Raw genomic sequence first — 9,864 nt, forward strand, 5'->3', positions numbered from 1 at the left:
TAATGTTTAAGTGTGGGAAAGTTGATGAACCACAATCTGATGGTTTATATTGTATTGAATTTGGTGGATTTTATCAACCTTTTTCACATTTATTTACTAAAATAGCATAGTTTTGTGAATTTCTCCTAAGTGTGTTTAATGATTGAAAACATGCTTTTTAGGCTATTAAATTGCTAAATTTAATTTACTTTTCTCCCATTCGATACCTTGATATGTTTGTTTGAGTGATTTAAAGTTTTGAAGGCAAGAATGACTTGAAAGAAATAGAAAAAAAGCATGCAAAGTAGAGAATTCATGAAGAAATGATGATTTGCTGAATTCATGACGACGCGTATGCATGACCCACTCGTACGCGTGAGAGGGAAGTCTGCTAGGCGACGCGTACGCGTAACCCACACGTACACGTGACAACTGACAAGTATTACAGGAGCCACGTCAGACTTTTTCATTGGGTCTGACAGATGCATTTAGACGGAGGGACTGATCCGTCCAAATTTTGTGAAGATCAGGAATTTAAAAGTATTTTTCAATAGTTAGGGACAAAAATATTGTCGGGACAAAAGGTCAGGCGTTTATTTGTCCTTTTCTCTAAATATTTTATGGTATTTTCAAAATTTAATGCTGCTTAATTGATATTTAAAAAAAAAAAGAACTAATTAATGTAAAGCCAAAATTATTGAGATCTAATTATCATTTTAACTCAATCTAATAACTTCAACTTGCAGGGGCCATTGATTCACCGAAGTTCCTTTCCCGAACTTGAGAGTTGAGAGTGGGGAAGGAAACACAGGGCTAGGCAGCGAATACATCCAATAGCCCCAATCTCCCTTCGCCGCCGCAGCTTCCGTCACTTTATCCGCCGCCACTGCTTCCCAGTTGATTGCAACATTGCTTTCAACATCCTACTCTGTATTTTTCTTTCCTTATTTATTTGTTGCATACAACTTGTTTGGTGAAAAGCCTCACTGAATAGTGCTAAAGAAAACACGTTGATAAAAAATTCCCGCTTTTCTTCATTTTTTTTCTTTTTCATCTACGTATGCTTCTTGTTTCGTATTTGTAACGTTAATGGCGTCCTCGTTGCTTTGTTTGATTGTTATATCTTGCAGAAGAGAATGGGAAGAGTAGCACTTGCCGCAATTGTGAGTTCATGGGTTATTCTTGTCACCGTACTCGTTAATCGTGTAGTTCCTGATCCCTATATGGTAATTGGAATAATTTAAGTTAATATTAAAGATGGGATGTTTTTGTTTACAATTAGAGTATTCATTCCCATGATTTATTTGATTTTATTGTTGTTGTTGTTATTGTTATTATTATTCTTGCAGGATGAGATATTTCATATACCACAGGCTCAACAATACTGCAAGGGAAATTTTAAGAGTTGGGATCCCATGATAACCACTCCTCCGGGCCTGTATGTAGTTCTCTCTTGTCCTTCTGAAATGATTTGTGAAAACAAATAATAGTAGAATGAATCTTCTCATGTAAAAGGTTTCTGGGCTAAAGGTCATGTGAAAAGAGAATGACATAAGACAATAAGATAGGACCCTGTAAATCCCATGGGATACAATTTAATTTTAATTACTACAAGGGCCATGTTTTGATGAGGAGGTTTTGGAGGGAAATGATGGATAAATAGTGATCTAAGTGAACATTGCGTTATTAGACAACCTGTAAAATACGATAAACGAAATGAAGGTATTAGTGGTTTATCTGTAGATATTGTATATAGTTTTGTTTAATCTATAGAATTGATCTCACTTATTGGGTAGCAGCTTCGTTGTTGTTGTTATTGCGAGGAATGAAATAAGAGGTTATCATGTAATTTTTTAGTCTAACTGTATTCATCTGCACTTTGCACGAGCATTTTATATGCTCCTCTAACTTCAGAAATGAGAATTAAAGTATTCAACTCACACCTCAGTCAGCAGTTGTTTGAATGTGATATGGCTGTTTCCTGGGAAAGATGAAAGTGTTGGAGTTGGTGACATAGTAAGAGAAGAGAATGATCTTCAGTTGTTCTTGAACTTGTATATCATTCAGCACTCATGAAATGTATGCACTATCACTCATGAAGTATTCAAGTGATATAGTGTCCTATTTCCCAAAAATATTTTTATATGAGAATTTTATTCACGAATAAAAATGTTAGAATGTATTGATTTGGAAGATTGAGTTAAATACACATGCGCGATAAAACCAGAGCTGTAGCTGAAAATTAAAAAATTTCATGTTCCAAACCTCTAGAGACTTTGGTTTCTGATAGAGACCAACTACATTAGTTGACCGATATGGCTGATTCCTTCTATTGGGATAATGATTACTTGTTTACTTAACCCTCTTGCATTGATCATGTTCTGTAGTAAGATAATGTCAAGTGCTACCCAAAAATCAGGATTTAGAGATTGTGGGATTAATGATGCTAACAATCTAATTAGATCAATGGAATCAGCAGTACAATGTAGATTAGCATCGAATATAAAGCCTACAGTTGATAATTGTAAAACCTTTTTGCAGGTACTATCTTTCACTTGCCCAGGTTGCTTCTTTGTTCGGCTTTTATTCTATTAAAGACACATCATCTTTTTCTGATTTGTGCTCTTCTGCAATTCTTCGATCAGTTAATGGTGTCTTAGCTGTCATATGCTGCATAATATTATATGATGTAATCACTCACTTGAAACCCGCCCTTGATGATAGAAAGAAAATGCTTCAGGCAGTGGTCCTATCCCTGTACCCACTTCACTGGTTCTTCACTTTTCTCTATTATACAGATGTTGCATCTCTCACTGCAGTGATGGCTATGTATCTTGCAAGTTTGAAGAGGAATTACTGGCTTAGTGCATTGGTAAGGTATATTTAAACTTTTATATTCTGAGCTATCAATACATAGTGAAAGTAGATTGCTATATGAGTTTTGGTTTGATGTAGGAGGAATCTCTTCATCCAAGTTCTTTTTTGATATCATATGACACTCCTTGAGCCTGTGGTTCTTTCCCCCCGGGGATCAAAGTGAGAGATTAGGGATTTTGAAACATCATAGATAACACTTTCAAGTTTCAATAACGAAGTGTGGTACTTCTTGCATTCTTGTTGAACATACTTTTTTCAATGATCTTAGGAGTTTCTAATTACAATCTTCAATAAGAATAAGTAAACAAACAAACAATGACAAAGCCTTATCCCATTAGGTGTAGTCAGCTACATGGATCAAACAACGCCATTGAACTCTATCATGTATCCTTATTCTTTTGAAGTTGAAGGAACATTAACTTCAAGATATTTCCTAATCATTCCTCATTGTTTTTTGTGCCTGAGCTTGGTTCAAATGAATATTTTTATTGCTTTGCTTTATTGTTTATGCTTGTCTTTTTCCTTTTTGCTGGGATGGTTTTCTGGCTAGTGTATACAACTCTCGAAATCATATTACCACTGTTTACTTCCATTTCTGTTTTCATACATTTTTCAATACATTCATTGGAGAAGGATGAAACCTCTCCGGTTCACTCCATTTTTCTCCATTTTCCTATTACTGTTTCATTGCTTTATTTCTTGCCTGTGATATCATTTGTTACACTATCCTTTACACTGTCTACAAAGTTATGATTGTAACTTATTTCATTTGAGTTGTGATAATAACATATACAATTTATTGTGATAGATTGGAGCCTTTTCAGTTGTTATTCGACAAACAAACATTATATGGGTACTTTTTGTAGCATGCACTGGGATCCTAGATTATTCTCTGAATCATAGAAAGGGTATTGTGGGGAAGGCCAAATCAGATGTATGTATTAATAATCCTAGTTCAGAAAATTCTACAGGCAAGAGTAATGTGGGATTATATGTGAAAAAGCGAAAGTCTGTTAAATCTGTGGATACTGTTGAAAGCTCTCTGCCTAGGACACCTGCGCCTACTTTCGCTTCTTCAGGTTCACTTTTATTTCCTTGATGAAAACTAAAGCTCTAATGTTGAGTAAAAGAAAATAAAAGGCTAATTACATATACGTCACTCCCATTTCTTCATGCGATACTCATTTTTCTTTTATTGATATTATTTTGCAGGTTTGGTTAGTGAAGTTCAGACAATCCTCTTAATGTTATGGCATAAGAAGTGGGAGATTTTAGTATTGTTTAGTCCCTACCTTCTGGTGTTTGTAGCCTTTATTTTATTCGTACGTTGGAATGGGGGTGTCGTTCTAGGTAATATTCTCTCGTATCATCTTTTGTGACCTTTTGTGCCGCTAAACTGTCTTTTTTCTTACATATCTTAATGGAAGTGCAGGTGCAAAAGAAGCTCACACCGTTACCCCTCATTTTGCTCAGATACTTTATTTTGGTTTGGTTTCTATATTGGCTCTGGCTCCTATGTATTTTTCCATTGCTCATTCTCTGGATCTATTGCATTTGTTACGGAGATATGGACCCCTCTGTTGTTTCTTTCAGGGGTTTGTGGCCCTTATTGCTGGCTTCCTATCAGTACACTTTTTCAGGTTTGATTTAGAATAACAGCACCAGTGATTTTATTGTTCATGAACTGATCTTGTTCATAAACTGAAACTTAGTTTGTTGATGTCTCCAATTAGTTATTGTCACATAATACATTGTGTCTAGCCCTTAAATCTAGCGTAAACAATTTGTGCCGTGATGATGTGTTTACTATATAGTAGTCTTCTGATATCTTCATTATATTCACTGTACCCAAATTTAGAAAGAAAAAAAAAATGAAACATTTAATTCTCTTTAAATTGGTCCTCAAAAACTGAAATTAAAACAATAGATTTGATGTAAAAGGTTTTACATCGAAAGGCTTTTCAAATATTTTATATTTCTATATTTGTTATTAGAAGACCAGACCCGATAAAAACTCATTTGTTGAACAAAGAAAAAGGGGTGTTCACTCTTCTATCAAGTATTAATCTATACATCATAAGATGCTGTGCTAGTGCTTTGTTTTCCTTTATTTATTGTTTGAATGTTGCATGATTTACTCATTTGGACCTTAACCCATTTTTTCTAATACAAGAACATGAACTGCTTCTATTACTGTTAGTGGCTTGGTAATCCCTATTAAATTTTCATCGCAGTGTGGCGCATCCATATCTTCTTGCTGATAATCGGCATTACCCTTTCTATCTCTGGAGGAAAATCATCATGGCTCACTGGTCAATTAAATATTTATTGGTTCCAATTTACTTATGTTCATGGCTTTCCATAATTCATATGCTGGGTTAGTACAAAGTCTTCGCAAGCATTCTTTTCTTTTTTCTTTTTTTTTTTTTTTTTCGTTCTCCTTTTCTCTTTTCTCGGTTAACTCAGGTTATAACCATTACTTTTTTGCAAAACAGGGAAATTTCAAAGGAAAATATGGGTATTAGCATACTTCTTGGCCACTGCTGCTGTTCTTGTACCAGCTCCATTGATAGAGTTTAGATATTACACCATACCATTCTATTTTCTGGTGCTTCACAGCAATTTTCAGGATAGTGAGAAATGGTTTCTCACAGGAATTCTTTACATTGGTGTCAATATCTTTACTATGATGATGTTTCTGTTTCGGCCATTTCATTGGGATCATGAACCTGGAATTCAAAGGTTTATATGGTGAAGCAAGCGGTGTTTTTCAAATGAGTCATGTATACGTATTTCTCTTTCGGCATGTATCTTGCCTTTGATTTCAAAAGCAAGGAAAACATACTGATTTTCTTTGATAGGTTTTACCAATCAGGTTTCTTTATGCATCTTTGTAATTTGTAAATATGAGTGTATTGATTTCTGTAGATCTCATATTTTGGTAGATAGGAAAACAAAATCAGATTCAGTTGAATTGGTCATATATAGGTCCATGCTATGCTCAATTTTTGGTGGCTTTGTTTTCTCGTAACATGTTTCGTGGTGGCGCTAGGTTCAATTTCAGGCTCTTCTCCTTACTGCCAGAGTTTCCAGCTATTGAATTCCTTGACTCGAACCAGAAATGAATAGTCATTGTTTTAAGGGTGTTACTTTTTATTTTTCTTTAGAAACACTAGATTCTTTACAAACACCCCCCCCCCCCCCACAAAAACACACGCACACAAAAAAAGCCCAACCAGAAAAACCTTTTTTTTTTCTCACAATATCTTCTGATCTAACTGATCAGAGACTAATTCGTTGTAGACTAAATTCTATTTAAAAGTTTACCAATAATCAGTAAGTTGCTGCATCTGAGAGTCAATATAAGCAATTAGCTCTCTGAAATTGAATAAAAAATGTCAATTTTTGTTTCAATGTGTAAAATACATAACTACTTATATATCTCATCTTAGCAATTTACGATAAATTATTTTATTACACTACATTAGATTGTTTCAAACATTGAAATTCTCAATTTTCAACCCGAAACACCTGAGACTCCCTTTCATGTCGTATCGATCCATTGCCAAATACTAAGAATGTAGATACTCCAATAAAGACTCTAATTATCTTCATGTGAAAATACTTCTTTTTACCATTAAATAGTGAATTCTTTTGTAAAGTTTAATTTTGATGTTATAAAGATGTTACATTTATCTAAAGAAATTACAATCCCTTTAAATCGTTACTTTTTCTATAAGTCACGTTTTTAAAAGTGTGACTAAACAAATAGATGCCATTTTCATTGGAGTAGATGCCAAAAAGAAAAGGAATAGGAACAAAAAATTCATAGCTATGAATGACCTCCAAGTTTATGAAGATGGCAAATCCGAATCACGTTGTTTAAAGATTAATGACACCAACCAATCTAATATTCAACATTATTACAATTCGAACATGAACATGTACCAGGTTACATAATGGACAAAGATACTCCCATGGTGTAGATGCAATAAAAAAGATATAACGAAGAACACTAATGCTAAGATCTATACCTTAAATAATTTTGGTGCATCATAGCACTGTCCTACACAACTTCCTCACTATAGTCTAAAAAAGAATTGGCCGCAGACTGAACGCTTCATAGTTGAATGATCAGCAAGAACCACGTTGAAACTATATTATGAGACTAATTATGATCAAAATGCTGAACCACCACCCTTTGTCTTTCCAAGCAACACATCCTTTGCTTCATTGATTTTGGATGCCAGGTAATGGCTGCCACCCGCATCTGGATGATTTGCAATCATCACCCTCCTATGTGCTTCTTTAACCTTATCCGTGGGAGTGTGTTCTCTGCCATAGTGATAATTGAAAATCAACAATGGAAAGAATAGCTTGAGGAGGCAACCATATAAAAATATGGAAAACAAAAACAAAGCGTCCAGGTAGGGAAAAAGCTTTCCGAGCTTTCTGATTAATTAGCAATATGCACATTCAAGAATTATTGACATTTTATAATTAAATGTCTATACAAGGTATTCATAAATTTCTATATGGATATTCCAGAATTTATCCCATGAGAACTTTTCCCGTCCTTGGAAAGGAAGGAATGTGTTCAAAAACCCAAATCACATACAAATTTAAAGGCTAAACAAATCAATAGAATATAGATTGGTTAGTGTTACTCTTTACATCCCAACCTTTGCAGCATCAAGAACCAAAATTTCAACACTGAAAGATTTAACACATTTGAGTTATTATGCATTAGGCATCCATACAGGGTCCCAAAGATATGATGGGAAACGTCAATTTTAATTTTTACCCAATAAAGAAACATCAAAATTTATTGAAAAAAACCCCTAGAAGGACAACTCCTCAGGCACATAGCCACATACAGTTTGTTTTTCCTCCTCTAAGTAATTGAGACACCAGCTGACCATGAGCATCATAACATAATCTTTAAAAATAAAAAAATAAAAAGGTAGTACCTAACACCAAGTATGAGAGCTGCTTCCCTCCTAGTCATGGCAGCATAGAAACCACCTTCATAAAATTTACGCATCCTAGGTGGTCTCGCCTTGAACGCTTGCCAAGCCTGAATACTATATCTACCAGCATAGGCAGCAGCAGCTACAGCAAGCCCTGCAAAAAAAGGTGTGGCCTGTTCCAAGTTTAAGTTTAAGTTTCAGTTCCAGAGCAAAGAAACAAATGTTGTAAATGAACCACAGAACAATTAACAACCACCGGTGCCGCCACTACCACTCCCTGCCCCACTAGATTGAATGCATGAATCAATTAGAGCAACATTGTCCTTCCAGAAACAATTTGGGGTAAAATAAAATAAAAATTCCCACAATCTCCACTCCGGAACTAACTTTCTATGCTAGAAAACCCTAAACTTCAAATTACAAATAAATTTCAGCTTGTGATTCTCAAAACACGAATTTGAAACCCTATGCTTCCAAACCAACAACACGATCATATCATCCATACTCCCACATGTTAACTGAATTAGAGCTTGAAATATCTAAAGTTTCAAGAATGCAATCTTGCAAAGTCATCTCATCACTATCTAACACCAAAAATAGAAAACAGTGCTTTCTCATGGAAACCTAGTTTTATTTAGAACAAGCTCGAAGATTAGGTTACAAAAATAATAAATTTGACAAATAACGAATGAGGGCATACCATAATAGTGGTTGTACCCTTCAATCAAGAAGTCTAAAAAGCGTGAACTCCGTGCCAAAATTAAGTCTTCAGGAAGCCTGCGGAGAATAAAATGAAAATAAGATCTTTGTGGAACTTTTAAGTTTTAATATATTTCTAATAGCCTTCTCAGCATGATTAATTACTCACAATACAACAACAAGAACAACAACACAGCAGTTATATCTACTCACCCAATTCAATAATTTCCTTCCATCTAACCTAAATTTTTCCCCCTATAAAAAATAAATAAAAAAATATATTTCAAAACACAGCAAGCAGATTTTCACAACACCGGACCTTCAGTTTGAAACAACTTGATTCAGTGGCATCAACTTCTCTACAATACCCCGAATTCCCTTTGCGGTCCACCTATGAACTTCCAAGGATAATAACTATTTCAACAGATAGCAGGGGAAAAACTCAGAAAATCAAAATAGTAAGAGGCATTACTGTGGTGGAGACGCGGCGGCGTGGAGCTGAAATCGAGTGGCCGACGGTGGCTGATTGGAGGCTGTGATTTTCTGGGGTTCTTTTGTGCAGATTGTGATCGAACAAGGCAGAGTTAGGGTTTTTATTGTATATATTTTTCTTTCATGGGTTTACGATCTCTCTCTTCTTTTTTATATCTAATTTTCTATAAATCCATTCGTTTCTCTAGTTGCGTACTTGCGCAGCTTAATACGAAAATAATAAGACACTTGATTTTTCTAGGATGTTCTTTCTTCTCATTACGAATGTTTTCTTTCGATTTTTTATATAAATTAAAAAAATCATTATTTTCAAAAAAAAAAAAGATAAGAACATTATTTATAAATACGATTTTTATTGGAGATTGCATGTAGTTAGTCTAATAAATAATTAATTGTATTAGTTTGTCCAGTATTTAAGTAAATTGTAACCGATGTGTACTCTATACTTTGGCCCCTGAGTAATTTTAAATATCTCAGAAAAAGGATCAGGTTCTGCTTTGAGTTTTATATTACTTTAATCACACTTATTAAGTCTTTTATTAACTTGAGCGTCGGAGTATCTTTTACATGTATTTTTACCGCGGTGTTTTGGTCAGGACCGACGTATAGCTCTCCAGCAGAGACAATACAGTACCCGAAAATGCTATAATTCGGCGATCTTTACCAGGATGAACCACTTGGCGCCCATCGTGGGGCCGGAATTTATTTAACCCCACTATTTTCTTTGCCTAGTTTTTATCTTTTTTTGCAGGATTTAACCCCACTATTTTCTTTTTTGCAGGATTCCCAATCCTCAAGCATGGGAGATAACGAGGTCCAACAGCTCACGCAGGCCGAGCTCTCGACG

General features: G+C 34.8%; 2 protein-coding genes across 4 annotated transcripts; one reads left to right on the top strand and one right to left on the bottom strand.

Annotated features, from left to right (window-relative positions):
- Positions 1 to 663: 663 nt before the first annotated feature.
- Positions 664 to 5,887, top strand: LOC112727758 (dol-P-Glc:Glc(2)Man(9)GlcNAc(2)-PP-Dol alpha-1,2-glucosyltransferase). Its single transcript, XM_025777649.2, has 9 exons — positions 664 to 909; positions 1,110 to 1,205; positions 1,329 to 1,417; positions 2,521 to 2,851; positions 3,665 to 3,935; positions 4,069 to 4,206; positions 4,289 to 4,496; positions 5,091 to 5,233; positions 5,352 to 5,887. Exons 2-9 carry the CDS (start codon positions 1,116 to 1,118, stop codon positions 5,609 to 5,611), a joined length of 1,530 nt encoding a protein of 509 aa, XP_025633434.1. The 5' UTR covers positions 664 to 909; positions 1,110 to 1,115; the 3' UTR covers positions 5,612 to 5,887.
- Positions 5,888 to 6,706: 819 nt separating this feature from the next.
- Positions 6,707 to 9,403, bottom strand: LOC112727759 (mitochondrial import inner membrane translocase subunit TIM14-3). 3 transcript variants are annotated; one of them, XM_025777650.3, is made up of 5 exons: positions 8,998 to 9,403; positions 8,845 to 8,923; positions 8,527 to 8,603; positions 7,827 to 7,999; positions 6,707 to 7,191 (listed from the first exon to the last, which is right to left on the bottom strand). In XM_025777650.3, exons 3-5 carry the CDS (start codon positions 8,527 to 8,529, stop codon positions 7,035 to 7,037), a joined length of 333 nt encoding a protein of 110 aa, XP_025633435.1. In that variant the 5' UTR covers positions 8,530 to 8,603; positions 8,845 to 8,923; positions 8,998 to 9,403; the 3' UTR covers positions 6,707 to 7,034. The 3 variants fall into 3 exon arrangements, with proteins under 3 accessions (XP_025633435.1, XP_025633437.1, XP_025633436.1); XM_025777652.3 differs by having other exon boundaries at positions 8,845 to 8,916; positions 8,998 to 9,364; XM_025777651.3 differs by lacking the exon at positions 8,845 to 8,923 and having other exon boundaries at positions 8,998 to 9,364.
- Positions 9,404 to 9,864: the final 461 nt, after the last annotated feature.

Source organism: Arachis hypogaea, chromosome 12 (genome assembly GCF_003086295.3).
Source record: "Arachis hypogaea cultivar Tifrunner chromosome 12, arahy.Tifrunner.gnm2.J5K5, whole genome shotgun sequence".
Classification (NCBI taxonomy): domain Eukaryota; kingdom Viridiplantae; phylum Streptophyta; class Magnoliopsida; order Fabales; family Fabaceae; genus Arachis; species Arachis hypogaea.